Source organism: Zeugodacus cucurbitae, chromosome 6, assembly GCF_028554725.1.
Source record: "Zeugodacus cucurbitae isolate PBARC_wt_2022May chromosome 6, idZeuCucr1.2, whole genome shotgun sequence".
NCBI classification, from domain to species: domain Eukaryota; kingdom Metazoa; phylum Arthropoda; class Insecta; order Diptera; family Tephritidae; genus Zeugodacus; species Zeugodacus cucurbitae.
The window spans coordinates 15932641-15956201 of record NC_071671.1 but is presented as its reverse complement, the minus strand read 5'-3'; the positions used below and the strand labels follow the sequence as shown (position 1 = coordinate 15956201).

The 23561-nt window shown below is 34.0% G+C and overlaps 3 protein-coding genes and 1 pseudogene across 4 annotated transcripts; 3 read left to right on the top strand and 1 right to left on the bottom strand.

Annotated features, from left to right (window-relative positions):
- Nucleotides 1–1928: 1928 nt before the first annotated feature.
- On the bottom strand, nt 1929–10879 carry LOC105213214 (WD repeat-containing protein CG11141). Its single transcript, XM_011185886.3, has 5 exons — nt 10532–10879; nt 10058–10342; nt 9354–9996; nt 8715–9291; nt 1929–3052 (listed from the first exon to the last, which is right to left on the bottom strand). Exons 1-5 carry the CDS (start codon nt 10751–10753, stop codon nt 2380–2382), a joined length of 2400 nt encoding a protein of 799 aa, XP_011184188.2. The 5' UTR covers nt 10754–10879; the 3' UTR covers nt 1929–2379.
- LOC128922810 (ryncolin-1-like) lies at nt 5587–8682 on the top strand (annotated as a pseudogene).
- Nucleotides 10880–11194: 315 nt separating the features above from the next.
- Nucleotides 11195–12724, top strand: LOC105213215 (ribonuclease H2 subunit A). The gene has a single exon (XM_011185887.3). The coding sequence runs from the start codon at nt 11482–11484 to the stop codon at nt 12619–12621; it is 1140 nt and encodes a 379-aa protein (XP_011184189.2). The 5' UTR covers nt 11195–11481; the 3' UTR covers nt 12622–12724.
- A 327-nt stretch (nt 12725–13051) lies between these two features.
- Nucleotides 13052–23132, top strand: Dp_0 (transcription factor Dp). 2 transcript variants are annotated; one of them, XM_011185891.3, is made up of 11 exons: nt 13052–13250; nt 13595–13951; nt 17889–17992; nt 18852–18906; nt 18968–19059; nt 19119–19189; nt 19261–19576; nt 19642–19877; nt 19937–20019; nt 20119–20202; nt 21072–23132. In XM_011185891.3, the coding sequence occupies exons 2-11, from the start codon at nt 13855–13857 to the stop codon at nt 21275–21277; spliced, it is 1344 nt and encodes a 447-aa protein (XP_011184193.2). In that variant the 5' UTR covers nt 13052–13250; nt 13595–13854; the 3' UTR covers nt 21278–23132. The 2 variants fall into 2 exon arrangements, with proteins under 2 accessions (XP_011184193.2, XP_011184191.2); XM_011185889.3 differs by having other exon boundaries at nt 13052–13510.
- The last annotated feature ends 429 nt before the right edge of the window (nt 23133–23561 follow it).

Genomic DNA, 23561 nt, shown 5'->3' with positions numbered 1-23561 from the left:
CAAAATGAAGTAAAAATTTCCATTATTTATTTAATACTGTTTCTCGTCTATATTTCAAAGATTATATAAAGAGTGTAATTTTAAGCCTAAGTTGTGCAATTCCATATCTATAACACATGTTTGGTAATTGCATATTTATATATGTTTCCATTATATGGAATGTTATTTGAAGCGGTATGGATAATCACTTGCTTCGATTATGGGGACCCAATAAATAAATGTCCAATTTTATATAAAAAAAATCATTAAAAACTTTTTTTCTTGGAAACTATCTCATTCAGATCATAATACAAGTGACGAAACTGCATACTTACATAGTTAAAAACAAAAATAAAAACGTAAATATCCCCTTTTAAAAAGACAATCCTCATTTCTACGTCAAAAATAAAAGTTTTATTACTATCATTATTTAATTAATTTTTTTTTTTGTATTTATTTATATATTATTATTATTATTATTATTATTATTATTATTATCCATTCCATATTTCATATATAAATATTTATTTCATTAGTGAATACATATTTTCACAACGTGATAAGTGAGTATTGGATATTAATATGTAGAATTGCACTATATGCATATCTGCAGTCAAGAATTGGACTCTCAAGCGATTAATCCGCGATCACGTGCACTTTGAGACATCCGTATTTTCTTATTAATGATTATATACACTCAGTGTCGCAAGAATAACTACATTATAATAATAATAAATTATTAACAGGAAATTACTGGGGTTTTCAAATTTGGGTGAAATCTAACTACCCCGAACCTACAACCGAAATTCTCAGTTACAAAAGAAAATCGACATGATATTTCCGATTTCTTCAGAGCTCGAACTACTGTCATCTATCGCCATTAAAGGCATAAAATCAGTTGACTCTCTCCAGTTAAAGAAATTACCAAACGGTCGGTGGATGGCATCTTTTATATATCTATATATGTATGTATATGTATCTTGCTTTCATTCCTATTGTGGGAATATTACCAGTCCAATTCGTTCAATAATTCTTCATTGAGGAAGAAACAAGTTACCTGAATTTTCGTGAAAGCGAAGAGATTGCAAATATAAAGGGAACTCAAAAATCCACTATAAGATGCTCATAACAACAGGATCTACATTTTCGGATGATATCCTGATTTTTTAGCAGGTCAAGAAGTGCAACTCGGCAACGATCCTCAAAATCATTCGAGGAAGAAACAAGTTACCTGAATTCTTAAGAGACCGTAATGTTTCTAAATAAAAATGGAACTTATAAATTCACTATAAGACTCTCATAACAATCGGATCTATATAACTGAATGAGACCCAGTTTTTTATCAAGTCAAGTACAGTCAACGCAGCAACGTTCCTCAAAATCATTCGGGCAATGCTTTATGCCGTTACAGATGAGCTCATAAAAAATAGTAAGGTCCTAAAAAAAAGACCATTACAAGAATTTGATAAAAAAGAATCTTAAAAAGAAAAATGGTAAAAAATGAATAGGTATTTCCACGTGCCAATGAGAAAATTCTAAATGTCTTCAGACCGTAAACGATATACGAGTACATATTATAAACGTCAACCGTATCCATTTTATTTATAAACAACGTTATTTTCACTACATACATTCATATATAAATATATGCAGATATCACCATAAGAGAATTCGCGTGGGTATTTTTGATTAGCGGGTTTATTATAAAACGTAAAAGCTGATATTCGAAATCTGAAAATTGCAGACTTATATAAATGCACTTCCGTTTTCTGAAGTTCAAGGCCGATATGAGACGACGCTTAATCTGCTGCGGATATGTATGAGCGCCGAGTAATTCATGCTAATATCAATAAGTTGAAATATTTTTATTTGATCACTTATAAAACTGTGAACGATAAACAATTGCTTTCCTTTATACATACATATTATAGTAATTATACACAAGTTCATAATGAAGCAAATACATATATATAAATTTTATTTGGTATAGATTTTTTACATACATACATACAGACATATGCAAATTGCAAATAAATGCAAAATTGAGTTGCTCTTCTAACATACAGATACATATAGACGTGTAAGCGATAGTGCCTAGGCTAAAAATTAGCAAACAACAAAAAAGTAATTAAAAATGCTAAAATATTAAACAAAATACTAAATGTGGCTAAAATGTTTAGATAATACAATATTACCATAATATTATATAATACATAAATTGGTTATTTAAAATTGATTTGGATTTTAGAAGCCAATGTGCAAAAGCGCCAATATGTTTTACATAAGATTAATATTGATAATTATATAAGTTCGGCAGCACTTTCAAAAAGCATACTGTTTTGGAACTTTGTGATGTGTAATGTCACGGAATGATATTTTATCAGAGCCAAAGTTATCAATTCAATTATCCAAAAACTCCCATTCGCTAGAACTGCCATTAGACTCGGCTGAAGGTGGCGGTGTCTTTTGTTGCACTGCTGGCGGCACAGCACACGGATCACATGCACGTCGAAAATCTGGTAGGAAACTCTTAATCTCCTCATTTAATGGCTGTGTACGAACGAATTGTAAATGTATTGGGGAGACTGGCTGCGCAGGCTGAATGCGCGCTTCAGCGCACTCTTTCTCTTCTTCATATTCCTCAACTAGTGTTGCAGCACGCAAAGCTGCATGACACATCTCATCAATTGGTTGGCCAGCACTGTAGTCTGAGTAAATATTAGCATCGTCTGCGTCTTCCTCCATGTAGTAGAGCTTTTTGCGTGGCGTTGTCTGCACGCCAGCATCTTCAACTGTAGTTTGTTTGGGATATGCTTGTGCGAGCTCTTTAAGTGGCATTGGCGTGGGTGTTGACGCTGGCGCAGCGGGCGGTGAGTGTATTGGAGATGGTGTTGCACATTCTAGACTAGATTGTTTCGGGCCAAAAGCAATACCAGCTAAATTTAATTCTTCAGCAAGACTTTTAGGTTTTATGGGGAGTTTTTGTTTGGCCGCTTCAGGTGAGGCAGGCGATAATGGTGTCGAGATGGAACCACATTTTGGTTTGTTTTTCAATGTTGTTTCATTTGATTTGCTATGAAATATAAAGAAATATATTTACTTGTATAGCTTATAAAAAACAATAATTTGTTTGTTTGAAAAAAAAATTAAATTATCGGAATAAAGTCCACTAGAAAACAAAAATCATACATATACATATGGGCATTTCCGCCAGAAGGTCTACCACAGACAAAATATTAAACATTTTTAGAATAACAAAGTTTTTGCATATTTTCATAGGAAAATATTTAAATTTATTTATATTAAATTATTTTTAAATTAATTCATAACCAATTACGAGATATACCAAAGCCCAGTCGAATAGGAGCTACTTTTCTCATTTCGATTTTTCTACTGCATTTGCAGTCAAAATTGTTAAAGAAACATATCATGTATTAATTTTTGCTTTGTGTAAAACCTTTATAAGGGTACAAAGAGCAAAATAAAATGCATAAGAAAGCATGCGATTGCAAATAACTGTAAGTTTTTGCTCTCTTATTATCCTATATTTTAATGTCTCGTGCGACATCAAAAGACAACACTTGTTCCCACTGCATCGCAAATATAAGCAGCAAGTTCGCCAAATTTTGGGTATAAACAGTAAATTTTAATACAATTAAAATAAAAAAACCTTGTTCAAAAATCAGAAGAATTGTGGTTTTGGTAACTACTTAAAATTGGTCAGGTGCGACATCGTAGGTACGGAATTAAAAAATTTAAAACTATTTTTTGTCTTATAAATTTGACTTAAGCGTGTAAATAGATACATTTACATTAATTAATTACATATAAGCAAAAACCGCACTTTAAATTCCACTGAAATAGCTATTCAATATATAGATTTTGCCGAAAATTATAGGCTTACAAATCAAAATAAGAGTGCTCATTTTAACAAGGTTGTCAGGAGAAAATCGTTTGCTTTTAAAAGTGACAAGTTAACGTATGACATATTATTTTCCTGATAAATCTCTTAACCAAAATTAAGAAATCCTTTAGTTGCTTTTCTAAAATATTTATATTTTTTTAAGGTAACTGCTCTCAGTTTAAAATCAAATTTATATTATCAAGCCTGGTTGATTTTATAAAATAATTAAAATAGTCTTCATTAGAATATAATTTTTTTTGCAAGGAACCGATGGACTGGGAGCAGTTATCAAAAGGAAAGCCCAGCAGATAACGAAATCCAAAAATTTGTATACCCGAGGACAGCATTTTCTGAAAAAAAACTGTATTTTACATTCATAATACTATTTTCATTTCATACTATAGAATTTTTGTTGTGTTTCTCGTTGGATATTAGTTAAAATATATAAATAAATACATTTATTACTTTTTTAAGCCATTTTATTGGACTTGTTATTAAATAATTCCGTATTATATCAACAAAATCAACATAAATATTATGATGGAAAAAAATGTCCCGTGCGAATGTGGTTAATAATTAATTTAAAAAAATCTATAAATTATTTTTGGATGAAATTCATACCATCTTTAAAGGTCATCAATGCGCAACATTTTACAATCAAAAACATTTGAATATTGCCTCACAATTCGCTGAAATCGCCGTTTGAATCGTTGTCCGCAAAAACGACTTCCATTTTTTGTCCCGTGCGAATGCCTTCTTGAAAATGAAAACCGTTCCAAAATCAACCTTAACACTAAATGTAGAGCTAATGAAGGGCTATTAAAAAATCCTACTGTCAAAATTAAAAAACATTTTAGTTCATATTTTTTTTAGTTGAAAGGCGTACGATTGTCCCGTTCGACATGGCGGAAATGCCCATATATATAGTAGGGACTGGGGTAATTCCTGTACCGATTTTTTTTTTGCCACCAAGCTCCATTATATCCAAGATTTTACGTTTGCTTAATTTTGCTAAGATATCTCACATCTCAACCTATATATACGGTATAAAATCCACTAGAAGTATGGGGGCTATATATGCTTGATTTTGTTAATTTTTGGCACAGACTATTGGAACGAAAACATCTCCTTTGAATTTATTTAGAATGTTTGAGAGGTGGGCGTGATTACAATCCGATTTCCTTCTTATAGACTGTATAAGGAAGTAGCTAAAGGTAATGACGCTTGAGAGTTTGGATATAGCTTTAGTAGTTTCCGAGATATGTACAAAAAACTTAGTAGTGGCGTGGCTACGCCCACTTTCCTAAACAAACTACATTCATATATGCCCCTTCATAGTGCGATCCTTTGTACACAAATTGAATAGGGCACTTTATATGTTTTCGGTTTTCGCCATTTTTTGGGCGTGGCAGTGGTACGATTTCGCCCGATTTGGTACATGTTTACCAAGTTTCATCAATATATCTAAATTTTTACTCAAGTTATCTCTTGCGCGGACGGACGGACAGACATCCGGATCTTGATCATTTTGGTATATATAACTCCATATCTAACTCGTGTAGTTTTATGACATAGAACCAACCCTTAGGTGAACAAAGGTATTATACTCTGTGCAACATGTTGCGAGAGTACAAATATTATCTAGACCATAACATGTTTTAAAATCAAAAAACAAGCAGACCTTGATTGGTGAATATCAATTCACTATTCCGACACAGTTTTGCTAACATTCTCAAATATTTTCCGGACTTTCATTCTAGAAAATTGCGATAGTATAAAATGTCTGATTGCACCCGAATCTAGACCATCCTTACTTGTTTATATTTAACATAATTAACCCATAACAAAAACAAAACAGAGTACGTTGCTTATAGGTATATATCCCAACAACTTACAAGTATTTACTTGCGTGAATCATTTACTTGATGGAAGAGGCAAGCGGATATGCGATAGTTTTGCGAGAGTTCGATTATAAATAAATATGTGTTTATTTTCGACTGATTAGTACAAAATAGCGTTCGAATTGGACAGTCCATATATACAAATGTTGGTGAACGCTGTGCTTGTGGTGCTCTTCCTGAGCATCGCCTCGACGAATATATTGAACAAGGAGTCCAATACGGCTCTAGCTTCTAACTGTGTTGAGGCAGTGTGCTTGGCGGGTACAAAGGCCCAAAGTGGCATCAATCAAATACGCTTACCGTTAGATGGTTGGACAAATCGACCCTTCTACGTTTACTGTTTACTCGATGACAACGGTGGTGACCCCTGGATGTTGGTGCAACGTAGACAGGACAAACATGTTAACTTCCATCGCAACTGGTATTTTTACAAAATTGGCTTCGGAAATTTGAACACAAATTTTTTCATTGGTCTGGACAAACTGCATGCACTCACACAAATGCAACTTAATGAACTACACATCGAATTGCTTGATTTCAACGATACTGCTAAGTACGCCCACTACGATAGTTTTGCTGTAGGCAATGAGAGCGAAAAATATACATTGAATATTTTGGGATGATATTCTGGGAGTGCAGGCGATTCCATGCTCGGCACTCACGATGGCCAAAAGTTCACTACATTCGATCGGGATAACGATGATTCAGTGGGGAATTGTGCGGATAGTTACAAAGGTGGCTGGTGGTACAACAACTGCCACAAGAGGTAAAATTCAATTCGCTAGTTTTGTAAAGTGTTACACCTAATTATTATTGCCAACTTTAGTAACCTAAATGGCGAGTATTATATTGGCACTAAAACAAAACATGCGAGAGGCATAAACTGGCATTCATGGCACGGCTACGATTATTCGTTAAAATATGTACACATGGCTATACGACCAAGGGATAGTGCAAATTGCGTGTACAAAGATGTGGAGTTGAAAAATCAAGACTAATTCAAAAGTCGTAATATATTTCGTTTAAAATTCAACAGAAATACAATAATTCTGTATAATAATATGTACATATACATTATCGCTGATCATGTTTAAGGTTTCTAGTAATATGTATAGCAGCTCCTCCTTCATTTATTTTATTATGTGACATTTGTTTATTAAATAGAATTGTTAGATGGTATTGGGTTACTATAATTGCTTTGTCTTTATTATCTTTTTTTAGAGCTGCTTATACATTTCTCGAAAGGCGAAATCGGACCAGTGCCACGCCCACAAAATGGCGAAAACCGAAAACACATAAAGTGCCATAACTTAGCCATAAATATAGTTTTGAAAGTAAAATTTGGTAAGAATCGTACTATGAAGGGTCATATCAAATATGTAATTTTTTGTGGAAGTGTACGTAACCCCGCCCACTACTAAGTTTTTTGTACATATCTCGTAAACTCGTAAAAGCTATATCAACCAAACTTTCCAGAGTCGTTTCTTTTAGGTACTAGCTTATACATTCCAAAAACGGAGGAAATCAGATTATAAGCACGCCCACCTCCCATACAGAGGTTATGTCGAAAACGACTAAAAATACTTTAATTCAATAAGGAAAAACACCAAAAGCCTTAAATTTCATTATAAAGATGATACAGAAATATTGCACTCAAAATGGTATACAAAATTTTAAATGGGCGTGGTTCCACCCACTTATGGGTCAAAAACCATATCTCCGAAACTACTCGACCAATTTCAATGAAATTCGGTATGTAATAGGCCAAATCAGATCACCAGCACCCCTACTTCCGATATACCAGAACTTTGAAGTCGATCTGAATCGTTTACTTTGCAATATATAAAGTAACCACTAAGAAGATTACTTTGCATAAATACTGCATTTATAGTGTGGCATCGACCTTCTAAAAATCGACGAAATCGGACCATAGGTTTTCAAGGCCCCATATATCGAACATGAGGACCTCAGTGCTTCTAATAAATTTTTTACCGAAAATATAGGTAAGTCTCTCATATATTTTAGAGAAATTCAAAGGACATTTTTTTCTTCCAATAATATGTCTCCGTGCTAAAAATAAGTGAAATTGGGTCATAACTTCTCCTAGTTCCTATATAGGTTTTCGGTTACACCCGAACTTAGTCCTTCCTTACTTGTTTTTAATTTCGATTTTTACTTTTATAAAACTATTTTTTCTTAACCGATTGATTTTAGCAGATTAGGCTTATGATTGTCACCGCAAGGACCTTTTTTATGAACTGGGTCACCACAAACAGCTATAATTTGGGAAATTACAATTTCTTTTTTAATTTTCGCGACTTCAAGTCAAAACGTTGTGTAATAATACCATATTATTTCTTTTGTAAAATAATATGATTTAATACAAAAAGAAATACTGAAAATTATAATTTTTTCTTGTCTCTGACTACACCTAACTCCTTAAAACAACTTCGAATTTCTAAAAATCACTTTATTACAGTATTCTAGACATGTAAAGAAAACAATTTATGATAAATAAAATTAACTACAACTACTTTTATCAGTTTAGTATTTCCTGAATTAGAATGATAATGAAAATAATTGTTGTGATGTTCATATGAAGATGTCCGAAAGATAATTTACTTTTCCACTGTGTGACGATTTAATTTAAGATAATTTATTTTACACTTTGGAATGATTTGAGTGTGTTGACATTAGTTTACTTCACTAGAGTATAGATTATTTAAAACAGCGAATATGTATGATTAATTGTAGCAACAGCTGATTGAAGAACCAATAAAGCAATTTGCCCAATTAATAAAAGGACCTCCCATAAAATTATTGAATAAAATGAGTGAAAATAATGAAAAGAAAATAAAAGTTGATCCTGAATGTTACAAGACTATAAAAACGACTCAATACGTGGACATAAATAACATGCGTATACTTACCTCACTTTATCACTTTCGGTATTTTTCGTCATCGTAATTGCGCAAAAACTGCTATTCATTAGTGTTGGTTTAGTTGTAGTGGTTTGCTTTACATGGGGTTTAACCTCCACAACTTCAACAGCAGTCAAGGTTTTAATTGCTGTTTCCAAGTCTGTTTCTGGCTCCACAACACGACCAATTTCTACAATGCCCTGTGACTTTGTTGGTGCCGCAACTTCGTTACTGCACTTAGCAGCAAGCTCTCGTTCACGACTGTGTCTTGTACGTTTTTTTCGACCACCACCACTCTGTGATATGCCACTATGATGTAATATGGATTGATCGAAATCCATTTCAGAAATTTGATTAAAAATCTCCAAACGACGATTTTGTTCGGCACGTGGCGATTCTACAGCCAATTCGATTGGCACATTTAAATTGAGTAACTCAACAGGCGGCAATTCAAAACATTCTTCCGCTTTACCCACTGGCTGTTCGGGTGGTTCAAAAGACTCAGCGGGTGAGTCCAACGAACCAGCGATTGCAGCACCTAGCAAAGGAACTGGTGGCGGCATTGACGGATTGAAAATTACTTTGGCTACATGGAAGATATTGTTAAAATTCTAATTGTAAACAGTTTGTATGTATACTTTTAACTACCAGTTTTACTCGGCTTCTCCGGCTTCGGCGCTAGACGTAGCAGAGAACGTGAACCTTCCAAAACAAAAATCTCCTTATCGCAAACACAAAAATCAAGAATTTTACGAAAACCTCGTGCCACAGCTTCGACACGCAGTCGATCCAAGTTCAATAAGTACAATGTGGACTCATCGTGTGTGACAATCAGTTTCTCGTCACCCTTGTACAAACGTATTGCACCAAAACTTCGGTTAATTTCATCGCTATCGGCCACATTTGTATAGGAAGTTGTACTTCGTTCACCGCCCATTGATTTGGGGTTAAGTATTGGTATTTCCCAGGTAGGACTACGTGCCACAGCTTCGCGAAAGAGTAATGTTTTTTCCACATTACCTTCGGCATCGGCGATCCAAAACCGTAAACCTGGACGCCCACAAATCAAGAATGGCCGACTGTTTTGTTGTTTGAGGAATATGCCACCACAATCAGACAATACTTTCCGATCTTTCTTTCCAACTTGTGTAACCTGCCATTGACCGGTGGCGGTGGTGAATTGGCATACAATGGAACGATAAAGTGTGGATACTAGTAAATAACTCTGACAAACACTAAGCTGTACAATTTCATACGCTTCGCTGAGTATTTCGGTCGCCTTGCTGATGTGCTGCAAATTAGATTTAAGAAAATATATTTACTATCTTCAACATTTTACATAAGCAACTTACTGCTTGAAAGTCAAATTCCGTTAATACTACAACGCCTTGTCGATCGCCTGAATAGAGTTTCATGCCATTCTTGGACCATTCCACACAGCTTATGGCGCAGCTATGCAAATCACGTATATTGTATCTTTCAATGGGCTTCGCTCGCGCACATGGCGCAACTAAATTCAAATCTGGCGGCAATTGTTTTTGTATTTGAAAGACGCTAACTTGACCACTACCATTTCCCGCGGCTATCATATACTCCACCGAATTGACAATTTTCACGCATGTGATGCGCGCTGGAAACTATGTTAACGGTAAACACGGAAGAAAATTGATTAGTTAGAAAGTAAATATACTTTAGACACGCAAAATAGACATAATCTAAGATCAAATATGGGTGTATCCTTGCGGTGTATGAGTCATTTATGACTGGAGGTGGGGTATATTTAGACATTGGAATTATATTTTTTAATATAAAAATAATAGCTTTACCTCTGTGCGCAGCTTCTGCAATTCGCCGGTGTACCGGTCATACCAAAATACAATGCCAGCATCACTACCCAATGCTATAAATTCGGAAATTGCATCGACACAAGTGATATTTAAATCTGCTGGAAATATGCCAAGTGCGCGTATCATACGCAATGGTATTTTCTCCATTATATCTGTTAAAGGTGCCCATTCTCGTATAGAATAAAGTTCTTTTGAGTTCATCGAAAGATGAGTAATTACGTATTTACTTTCACAATTTTTTATTATAATCACTTGTAAAAATTTGTATTTGTTTATTTGTTTTATTCTGTTTTCGCCTTGTAATCATATGTCAACATAAAAACACAAACAACAAGTAAGCGGTAAACAAATCAGCTGAACTGCGACGCTGCCGTACTTCAGATTAGAAATTGAGGAATTTTTAACCAATTGGAATTAAATGTGCTTGTTAGGTTGAAATAAGATATTCTAAGGGGAATGTAAATTTTACTAAGGTAAATTTTTTTTAAATTTTCTTATATTAATTATGTTTAATTTTCATTTGTTATCTGATAAGTAAAAAGTATTTCTATAATTGGAAAACAAGTGGGTTGTAACCACTTGTCAATTTTCGCCGCCGTAGAAACAGCTGTTTATTAGCGCTGCCCAACGACAGCCAGACCGGAGAATTAATTCAATATTTATTTTTGCTAGTTTTCTTATTGTATTTTAAACAGTAAAGTATATAATAATATTAAATTAAGACCTAAGCAAAATATAATATCGTTATTTTCCCTTTAAAAACGAATCACAGCTAAGAAACTTAACACAATAAGACATTTAAATTTAGCAGAACCAAATTGGCAACCATAAACAAAAAATGTAAACAAACACAAAAGGCGCGAAAAAAGCAGCAGTAGAACCGAACTAAAGTAAAATCACATGAAGAGTGCATCTTCTGGAATACAATTATGGATTTTGAACAAGAGGAACCAGCCAAGAAAATTATCAAGACAGAACCAAATGAAATTGAAATAAAATCAAAAGTTGTAAATATCAAAAAGGAAAATGAACTAGAGGAAGCGGAAGTTAAACAGGAAATTTCTCCTACCAAGGAGGAGGTAAAGAGCGAGTGTGATGATACTGCCACAGATTCAGATGTAGCCGTGGATAAAATTGATTCACTTAAAACTTTGGGGCCGTATATTGCTGCACGTGACAATTCGCAAAACACGGTTTATTTCCAGGACCTGCCCGATATTTGCAAGACTGAACCATGTATGCTGGGTGTAGATGAAGCTGGTCGTGGTCCAGTACTCGGTCCAATGGTTTATGGCATAGCATTTTGTCCATTAAGCAGTAAACAAGTATTGATAGATTTAGGATGTGCCGACTCCAAACAACTAACCGAAGAAAAGCGCGAGTTTATATTTAACGAAATGAATACGTCAGAGACACCACGGAATTGCGTTGGCTGGGCTGTAGAATTGATTTCACCTAACACTATTAGCACTAGTATGTTACGACGCACAAAATGTTCACTTAATGAAGTTTCTATGACATCAGCCATTGAACTTATTAAACGTGCTATCGAGGAAGGAGTTAATATTGCAGAGGTATATGTGGATACGGTTGGACCTCCAGAAAAGTATCAAGAAAAGTTGAAAGGAATATTTCCACAATTTAAAATTACAGTCGCTAAAAAGGCTGATTCTACTTATCCAATTGTCTCTGCTGCTAGTATTTGTGCCAAGGTGACCCGTGACACTGCTTTAAAAGTGTGGAAATTTCGTGAGAGTACCGAACTGAGTTCGGTAAAATTTGGTAGTGGATATCCAGGAGATCCAGTCACTAAACGTTTTCTCAGTGAGAATTTAGATATGGTCTTCGGGTTTCCACGTATTGTGCGTTTCAGCTGGTCAACTGCGGAGAATGCTCTTGCTAATAAGGTGCTTGAAATGGAGTTTGATGAACCAGACGATCAGAAACCTAAATATGCTGGGCCCAAATTAACAAAGTTCTTCAAAGGTGCAACAAAAAACGGTGATGTGCAACGTAAGCCCTGTCGATTTTTTAAGGAACGCTATTTAGATAGCGTTACTGATTTCTAATGTAGATAAAATGATAAAATATTTATAAGTTTAAGGGTAAAATTCCTATTCAAATTATGTAATACGTTTTTAATAAATTTTTGATTGTAGTAAAAATACTAAATTTTTTATTTTTTTTTATTGTTTGTGCACCTGAAGTACTACCCATATAAGGGCAGCACGAGATAAGAATTGTTACAAATTCATCATTGTTTTCTTAAAATCAAGGGATAAATTTGTGGTAACGCTGATTTTTTTAAATACACCCACTAGCTAACCTATTGTCAAAAACAGACCGGTGTGATTAATTAAAAGTTGGATTGAAATTATTTAAGTCCTTCTAAATTGAATAAGAAATATCCCTTTTGTAAGCAGTAAAGAAACAACATTGCCAGATGCGTGATTTGGTCGCTTTGGCGCGCTACAATCAGCTGAGCGCTTTCCGCCTCTATCATGCCCATTTGCTTACTCTTTCTGCAGCACGTCGAAAGTATCGCAAGTCGCGTTTTCCACACACGAATTTTTTAAGGCAAAATTTGTGCAAAGATTTCATAAAGTTAACGTTAAGTGAATAGTTTGGAAATATTGAATTTGTAAAATTTAGAATTTTGTGAATTTTTTGCAAGTAAGCTGATAAAAATCCGGGCCGGGTAAGTGTGTGAAAATTGGCTGGAAAAATTCGTATTTTTCGGTGTGTGGTGTGTGTGCGGGTGGAAAAAAACGCGCTGCTGTGGTGGGGAATTCGAATTGCCGCTGCTGCTGCTCTCGCCATTTTGAGTCGAATAAAATTTTTCTGCCTCCAATACGACAAAAAGGCATAGACCAAAAAGGAGATTCTGAAAATAGAAGCCTATATATTGTGGTCTTCCAATAGTTGAAGACATTTGAATAAGTGGACAGCGCCAAAAAGGTGTGAAGTTTCGCCTTATAGGCATCCGCACTTGTACTCTTTTTCGCGGATTATCGTGAGATAATCTACTGCATCTGCTTGTAGGTGAGTTTGAGGCGGGAAGATATCGATAATAAACAATAAGCGTACAGAAGAACTAAGAAGCCACTAAAGGAGCTCAGTGGTAAAGAAAATCCTAGGAGACGACAATAATAACCTTTGAGCATTGGGGCGTGATTACACGCAATTCTTATAGTCTGTAGTCTTGGCTTTTTACGGTGCGTAGGTGTCTGGACGGTGGAGTAGAAATTGAACTGATAAAAAAGCAAAAGACGAAGGAAAGACAACGATAAAACGAAACAAAAATGGCGCATTCAACAGCGACTATAGTCACAGCAACAACTTCAGCCGCTGCCGCATCGGCGACAAGTGAAATCAACTGTATAATCCAGGATGTAAATGGTGAGTTAGAGGATTACTTTACTATTTTTGATAATCCTTTACGGATACGGGGGGATACAATTGAGTTTTGTCGAAACGACAGTTGGTGGTTATCGGCGATGCAACGAAGTCAAAATAGTTACCTTGGCTTCACTGCTCGTGTTGGCAGTTGAGGTCGCATTGCTGTTGTTATTTGTACATGTCGTGTGTTCATTTTTGATATTATTGTGTAGATCGCGCTGGGCGGCACACATATGTATGAATAAAATGTGAATGGGAAATGAAGTGCGGAAAAGAAGAGGGTGAGAAGCGCTTAAATCAGAAAAGACGTGCATATGCCGCACAAGGTAAAAGAAAATGAGAAATCATTGTATAGAGAAGTAGAGAAACTCCAAAAACCCACCTCCAGAAACTACTTTTGACATTTAAGCCAAGATGGCCGCCTATGTTGAGCTAATTCATATTCCCCAAATAGGGTTTCACATAATCAAAAATTTGTGTATTATTGTTTATTACCTTTCGAATTTTTGGTAGTATTATGTTGTTATTTAGTATTACGAAATTAAATTATATTAATTCTGATAGGGATGAATACCCAACATAATTGTTTGTAATGCGGTATGGTACGAAAAGTTGGCAGTAATTTAAATAGTATTTTAATTTAATTATTTTAAAGTATTTATAGACAAAATTGGGAATGGAAAATACAATTTATACATAAGTAAATATGCATGTGTATATTTTTATTGTAAATACAAATCGATTTTATGCGCTATCAGCAAGGAATAAACATGAGAGAGATCATGCAGTTATTAAAATAACACTTCTTATAATAATGATATAAATTTGTTACATTATCAATTTTATGTATTTGTCTATATTTATACCTAAGACAGACATATGGTTTTCATACTATTACATGTACTACAATAAAAGCTCTAGAAACCTTGAACCAGCATAGTAACACACATGTAGTATATTGTACTAAGTTTACATTCATCAGCTGATACAAATAAATTCAAGCAAATTGTAATTATGAATAACAGGCAGGAAAATTTATCCTGACTTAGTTATAACTTCAAGCAATCTTAAAATATTATTGTTCAATATAATTATTACATATTACATATTATTACAAACATATTACATATTTTTCACATTTTTTTTCAAATTTTGTTTTTTGATATCAATTAATTTTGAATTTAATTTATTTTCTACATGTCAAAATGTCAAAAAACATATGATTGTGGCAGAAGAGCTTAAAGCTTTCGGTGTGTTCAATGCAATCCATTGTAGTACATTTCACAACACCACAAAATTTCAATGGTTTCTAGAACTCTATTGTAGTACGGAACACCATTTGCTTTCAAACAAAATTCGGAAAACCGGTGATACACATATGGTTTCTGAAGCACACTACAATGTACACTACATGTCTGTCTCAGGTATTAGACAATACATTAGACCTATATACGAAGTTAAGGTTTTTTTTCAAATTGTGTAAATATTTGTCCCTTTTAAACAGCTAACGCTAAATCATATAAATCAAAAAAATTTACACTATATTTACAAATGAGTACAATACATTATATATTACCTATATTAATTTAAATTCTGTTCATTGTGCCCTTTTCCATAATTAATACGGATGTACTGCCTTTTTATAACTTGTTCGTTTTATTCTTTTGCTACCCTATTCCAATAAAGCTTTAATTATGAAAAGCAAAAACAACAACTAGAGAAACTGTCAAATAACTTACATGGTTGCTCAATTCTTGCTACCATATTTCTGTGGTGAATAATTATGTCACCACATTCGATAAAATGAAGCCCAAATAAATGCTTTCATTATTCTTAAACTTGGAAGTAAAAACGACTACTGTAATATTCAGTGTAAAGAGGAACCCTTTTTATATCGATAAAATATTGAATGCTTTCAAGTAATCTGTATTTTTTTTACAACTTTTCATTAAATTTCGCAAAAATTCTACAATGCAACCATTTTCCGGTAAAAAGTCGGCCATCTTGGACGCCCAAAGAAACCTACCCCCGAGGACTACTTGACAGTTCTCCATGAACCTCTCTCAGCTGTGGATTGTTTACGTTTTATCAGCTGATAGTTTCTCTACTTCTCTATACAATGTGAGAAATAATAGAAATGGGAGAAATATTGAAAACACAAAGCGGAAAAGGAAATGTAGCAAATTGATGACAACAAATATATGCAGTATTCAGGTGACAAAAGCGTATAGAGTGGTTCTAAGTGTAAAAATTATGATTACTTGAAAAGCATTGCATTGAATTTCATAGTCTCTTCACATAAAAGTCTTAATATTGCATCCATGAAAAAGTAGCTCTGAGTTGCTCCCGAGCGTGCCGTGATAAAGGAATAAATATAGGTATATTGGTCGGGATTGGATGAGGTCCTGTGGACTGGTTCCACGCATTTCTAACAACTGCACTGCTACTATAGATATCGTCTAATAATTAGCGTTTGTCCTAGGTATTATATTGAACATATTATATACCAAAAATATTCACTCCATGCAGCTATCTGTGATATCATTTCATTCATATCATGTTATGCAGAATTTCGATCACCTCGTCAAAATTGTTTTAGTTAAACATTCTAAATATCTAAAGCTTTATACTAATTTTTGGACTGTAGGAGACTAGTTTTCAGTGTAGAAAATTAAAATCGCATGTCAATGGACTTATAGAAAACCGATTGTTCTAATATTTTAGCTGTTGATTTAGATACGATATGTGTACCGAGATTTCCTAGTTTTACGTGTTAAACCCGCCTGCAGTGCAGAATTCAGCGTTGCTTTTTAAGATTATTTTTCTCATGAAAATAGTGGTATTGTGAGTTGTACAACATTTTTGAATACACGAAGCATAAATTTTTAACATGAAAACTTGAACTTGACTCTGGTAGGGTATATGGATTGTTAATAACAAAATTGCGATCGAACTAAACAATTATAATAACAATCCAACGATAAAGATAACGGCGATATTGTATATATTTTTGTCAACAAACTGTTGCTAATTGCTATCAAATTAAAACAAAATTTTAAGTTCTGAAATGTCACAGGCACTAATTAGGATTCCACATTTTTCATGTGGAGAGCCTCATATTTGCCTCAATTTGATATTATTTCATTTTAAACACTCAAATTATATGCAGTATACTTTCGTATGGTGGTTTAAAATTTCTTACACTGCCACCCTAATTAAACTACTAGAAGCTAAAAAACGTAGGCATCAAAATTTATGTTTGCCAGTTCGCCGCATTTATTACTCGTGTGTTTTGGTTGCTTTCTGTTATTGACTGGCTCCAACCATTGACGCTGGGTTTTAAAGGCGCGCTGACATATCACATCTACCGCATTTTGACTAAGACGAACTACATACATAGTATATGGGCGTATATTATAAATGCTAACCTTTTAAAGCTAAAGACTATAGACTTGTAAATGCATCAAAACAATTATAATATAGTATATCGGAAATAACGCATATGTAACTTGGAGCAGCGCATAATGTATGTTAAGCGCCATTTGCTGGTTGTAAACGTGTGCTGCGTAAGTAAAATTTGATATGAGAGGAGTGGGAAGGTACAATTGGCGCCGCCATAGAATATTATTTTACATAATTAAATAATTTAAGTTGTAATAACACAAAATATCATAGTGTAAAATTGAGTGTCATAGTCTGCTATCTTTACCTTTACTCAATTTCTTTCAACGCTAATGTCATTGCGTTAGATGCCACGATGGTTCTTACCATACATACCTAAATCTATTGCCTACCATTTACAAATGCTTTTTTGTTTTCGCTACCGCATTCGTTAGTTGTATTGCACATACATTCATACACTTACATACAGCATACGTGTATTTGTGTAACTATGTGTACGTATGATCACATAAAAGTTTCGTTATTCTGTTTGCAGGCAAGCTTGTCAAGATACTGAATCCAAAGGATATAAAGCAGGAAACACTTGGTAACGCAAGTGGCAGTTCCCATAACTCCAGTGCGGGCTCCTACACACAGTTGGTAAGTAATAAATGTAGGGAGGAAAAAAAATACCAAATGCGTGCGAATTGACAGGCTAAAGTTAATGGCACATTTCAGTTCTTATATACATATGTATGTATGTATGTATGTGAGTTTTGTTGTTGTAAAGTGAGTTTTGTGCGGCTGTTTACTAAATTGGCGCACTGCCTTCTGTGGTAATTGTGCCAGACCGCCTAATATAAGCATGCGCAATGCTGTTACGTTACGCTTAACGTCAAATTTATTATTTTGGTTATAATCAGCTGGTCAAATATACTTAATATATATTTTTTTTTTGTTTTCAAAGATGTATGCAAATGTGAAGACGAGCATATGTATATATGTATGTTTGTTAATATTGGCATATGCATTAAAAATTTGATATTATGGTTTGGCGTATGGCTTGAAAATGCTTTGTAGAGCGTAAAAAAATATAATTTAAATTCTATATATATATGAACCTATACAGAAGTATGTGAATATTGCACTACATAAAACATTTATTTTAGTATAAAATATACAGTTGAACTTCCCTAATTCGAATCACCATAATCCTGCAAAAAACTTCGAGTTAGAGAGACTTCCGAGTTATGGAAGGTAATTTGTTGTGTTCGAGCTATGGAGAACTTCGAGTTATAGAAGTTCAACTGTATATATATAGATAAATAAGCTTTAAAGTAAAGGGACATTTTTTTTGTTTGTATTCATGTACTAAAATTATTAATTATTTATTAGCTAATATTACTAATATTGATTAAAAATACTTTATTACAATTAAATTTTTCCTTTAAGATAAACTAATACAAAAAACTTTTCGGATTATTAATTTGAATTTAATTTCTTTTATGCTTCACCCTAGGCTACGTCAAGTCAACAACAGTATTTGAGCCGTTATAATTTACAAAGTGGCGATAGTAAGCATAATTATTGTTAATAATTAATATAGAATCATAATTAATTATTTCTTATCGTTAGGTAACAACACATACACAGTAATATCAACTCAAAGTAGTGTCGGCAGCCACCAACCGACATTCACAGCGATTAAGTACGAAACGCCTGACACGGTAAGCGCACAAATACTAATAAAAAAAACACAAAAAAAAAATTTGCTCACCAATTTTAGGTTACCATCAAAACGGAGGAGCGTTACACAAAATACACACCAAATAATAATATAAAAATGAAATCAAAACTGTAAGACCACTTTAAAAATTATTTTAATATGCCTAAAATAATTAAAATATTTTTCTATTGCTTTAACACAGCCACAGTACTAGTAGTCCACATTCGAATTCGGCACGAAGGCAACGCAAGCCCGAAAAAGCGGGTAAAGGCTTGCGACATTTTGCACTCAAGGTTTGTGAAAAGGTCAAGGAGAAGGGTGTCACGACCTATAATGAAGTGGCCGATGAATTGGTCGCCGAAGAACTACATATGAATTCCATAGATTCAGCAAACTGTGATCAAAAGAATATACGCCGGCGTGTATATGATGCGCTGAACGTGCTTATGGCCATGGAAATAATATCAAAAGACAAAAAGGAAATACGTTGGATAGGCTTGCCATCAAATTCAGCTGAGGTATAAGTTTATTGTATTAATTTATTGTTGATTTTATTATTAAAAATTATAAATTATTATTATAGCAATGCTCTGATCTGGAAAGACAAAACGAAGAGTGTCGTCAACGCATACAACAGAAGCATCAACAATTGAATGAGTTGTTGCTGCATCAAGTTGCTTTCAAGAGCTTAATCGAACGCAACAAGGAAGCGGAACGACAAGGCAACGTACCAACACCCAATTCATCCATACAACTACCCTTCATTATAGTCAATACGCACAAATCAACAAAAATCAATTGCAGCGTTACGAATGACAAGTGAGTTTTATTAAAACAACAATTCAAGGAATTTAGTAACAATTTATAAAATTCGCCAGATCCGAGTATATTTTCAAATTTGATGATCAATTCGAGATGCACGATGACGCTCAAGTACTGAAACGTATGGGTCTACTTGGTGGTAAGTTTTTTTTGTCATCTGACATCCACTATACGTACCTACATATATGTGTTTCTAAGCATCTCTTTTATTTACTAATTTTATCATTTGTTTTCAAAGGTTTGGACAAAGGCGAATGCTCACACGAGGATATCGAACGAGCCAAAACTTTGGTGCCACCGAATTTCGAGAAATATATAGAAGGTATAAGAAACTACTACTGAATGATTTTCTCTTTCACTCCCCATACGACTGCGATTGTTACCAAGGTACAGAGCCGCAACCTAGCCGGCAGCAGATGGGGTAAAGACAAAGAAATGTTGTTGGCAACTTACCAGGCTATCCCTCAATCGGTCATTAACTACGCAGCCCCTATTTGGTCGTCTGGATGCAGTAGGACGCAGCTGGGGAAGCTACAGACTTGTCAGAATACCGCTCTCCGGACAGGCAGCCTCTTGATGCCTCCGGTTGAGCACCTACACCCGTATGATACCTGTACATAAGTAGCATAATGAAATACTCTTCAGACAGTTTCTGTTGGGATGCTTTCGTAGAAATCACCTATTGGAAGTCGACCCGCCTCTCTGAGCCATCATAAGTACTTTCCTGAAATATGTATGTCGTAGACTTACAGAACTATACCGACTCCCTACTTGTGAATGGCGTACTTGGAGATAAAACACCACAAAAGTAGATACAGAGTTCGAGTGGTCTCGCGAAACTAGAGTGACCTCGCGCAATTTCGTTCTGGATATTGTAGCAGCTTAAACTCTTATGTATCCAGACTAAATCCCGAAATACTCATTATATGTCCTCCTTGCAAAGAGTCGCCGCATTACACTAACCACTTATTTGTAAGCTTCCGAAACCCCACTCATCTAACACTCCTTTCCCCTTTTGTTCGACCCTGTCGAAACAGCTCGTTTCCGTTACATGACTTCGCTGACAATTAATTTAGGTTATTAGGTTTGGATAACCGTTACAACAACAACAACTACTAAAACTCTAATCTGTAAAAAATTATAAAATTTCGTTTAATTTGTTAATTTAATGATTCATCATCTCTTTTTCAGCGTATGGCAATGGTAAAGGCTTAGCCTGTGACTCGGATGACGACACCATGACCGGCTATGCAGAACTTACGAATGATTCCTCATCGCATGGCTATTCACGCGGTAATGGTCGTGGTGGTGGTGGGGGTGGTTGTGCTAAAACTGGTGGCTTACGCGATGATGATGATGATGATGAAGATTTCTTGGAAAATAGCGATATTGATTGAGGCGAATTCATGGTTGCGTACAATAACAGCAACAATACATACAACTACAAAATAAACAGCTGCAGCAGCAACAGCAACAGCAACAATAACAATAATATATATTTACATAACAAAACAACAACAACAAATGAAGGAGTCTCAGTGGTCGCTGGTGGCAGCAACTTTGCCGAAATGGAGCAACAAACAACAATACCACAACCACCACCAGCCAGCCGCACAACCACTACATCCAATGGTGGTGTAGGCGCAACAATTAGCGATGCTAGCGTACATGCAACAGAAGACTCCTTCAGTTTCTCATTCATTTCGGCCTTATTAGGTTTGCATTAGAGCGCGGCGGAGGAGCAAAGTGCGGCAAGTGTGTGCATTTTCTTCACACCAAAAATTGTTTATTTAGCTGTCAATTTGTTTATGATTACACGCACACTTGCGTCGTGCAGAGCGTGCTGGTGCACTTTGAACGATGGGAGTGTGAGCTGTATATTACACGACTAACGTAGTTTGAATGTATTTGTATGTGTATGTTGCCGTACTCTCTGCAAAAAGGAAAGTGAGGCAAAGCCTTTTAACCATTTAATAGACTTTTGCTATTCAATTTTACTATTTAAATTTCTCCTTGTCGAGAATTTGTTAGGCTTAACGTAGTTTTTTTTTTGTTTTTGCATTACGATTTGCAAATTTGTATTGGATTTTTAATGTGCATAATAAGACTTTATCAGCAAAGGGGTGTGATCTAAATTGTGATGATTTGTGAAAGTTGTGCATGAATTCGATTATATAAATGAATATTTACACAAACAAATTATATTCAAAATGTTTAGTATAATAGCAAATTAAATATTTTAGCGCTGATGCAAAGAAAAACAATAATTTTTTTCTTTGATAATTTAAGCAGCTTGCACTGTAAATTTCTAGTATTTTGCGGAGTATACTTTAATTAAATTTAAGCAAGTGCTTTAAACGCTTGTTGAAATTTTTCGAAAGTGTCTTGAACATATTCAAAAATTAACAAATGTTGCGTATTCACCAAAATTATTTTGGAAAGTTACAGTTAAAATTTATAAATAAATTGCAAATGCAACATTTCCTTGAAATCCTTTTTCAATGGCGCGGATGTTAAATATAATATTTTTAACATTTAATATGTGCTGAAGCATACCTTTAGGCGCATAATCACAAAATGTAAACAGAAATTGGTCTGCATTTTAATTAAATAAATGAAATGTTTATTATAACTGCGGGAATGCTGCTATAGCCAGCCCTTGTTGGTATAAAACATTAAAATATCAATTTAAATTCTTCAAATTGTGTTATAACTGTAAACCAAAATTTTAATATGATTTGTATCATTTACACGAAATTTCTTTTTGTAATTATTAAAAAAAGTATAATATTTTTGTATTTCATCACACCCCAAAAACTGCAAGGCAATACCTTTTGTATAAGTAGTTGTTTTTTTTCTAAATTTATTGTATACTTTTTAACATATAAAATATGTTAGTATAAAGAGTTCAACAACCTAGTTTTATTAAATTTTTACGCTAAATTATTATTAAAAAATACAAAAAAAAACAATAAATCATTAGCTGTATGAAACAAGTACTAGAAAATTGAAAGCCTAAACTTTTATTAAAAATTGGTTGAGAAGCGCTCTATTATTTATATATATGTAGTTTTACTTAATTTACAAACTAAAATCGAAGTGTGAGCATGAAGTATAGGAGCAAATAAATAACAAAATATCAAGAAATAAAAACATATTTGATAACAAAAAAATAATATATTAAATGGTTTGTATAATATAAGAAAAACGAAACCTCAATAAATGCAGAAATGTTTTGTAGTTGGAAATATATATATTTTTTTTTTAATTCAAAAATAGGCTTGTATTGCAAGCATAGAGTCTAAATATGGCGTGCACGCTTTGCGGAAAGGTTTTTAAAATGATTACGTCCAATACTTCCAAACAAAAGTCTTGAGCAAATCGGCATGTTCTGAAATCATGACCACTTTTATGGTTAAAAAGTCAATACAAATGAAATGAAAATGAAATTTTGATTTCTTTTATTTATTTATTGGGGAAAGTGCACAAAAAGTGGAGCATAAATACTGCGGTATTTAAAAAATAATACATACAATTTAATACATAAATTTGGTATGCATACAAATATTAATGTAAGCCGATCAACTGATCAAATTGCCAGAATTTGTGTGCAAATATCTTATAAAAACAAAAGAAAAAAAAAACATTTTTAACTCAAATTCACATTTAATATGTGCAGTA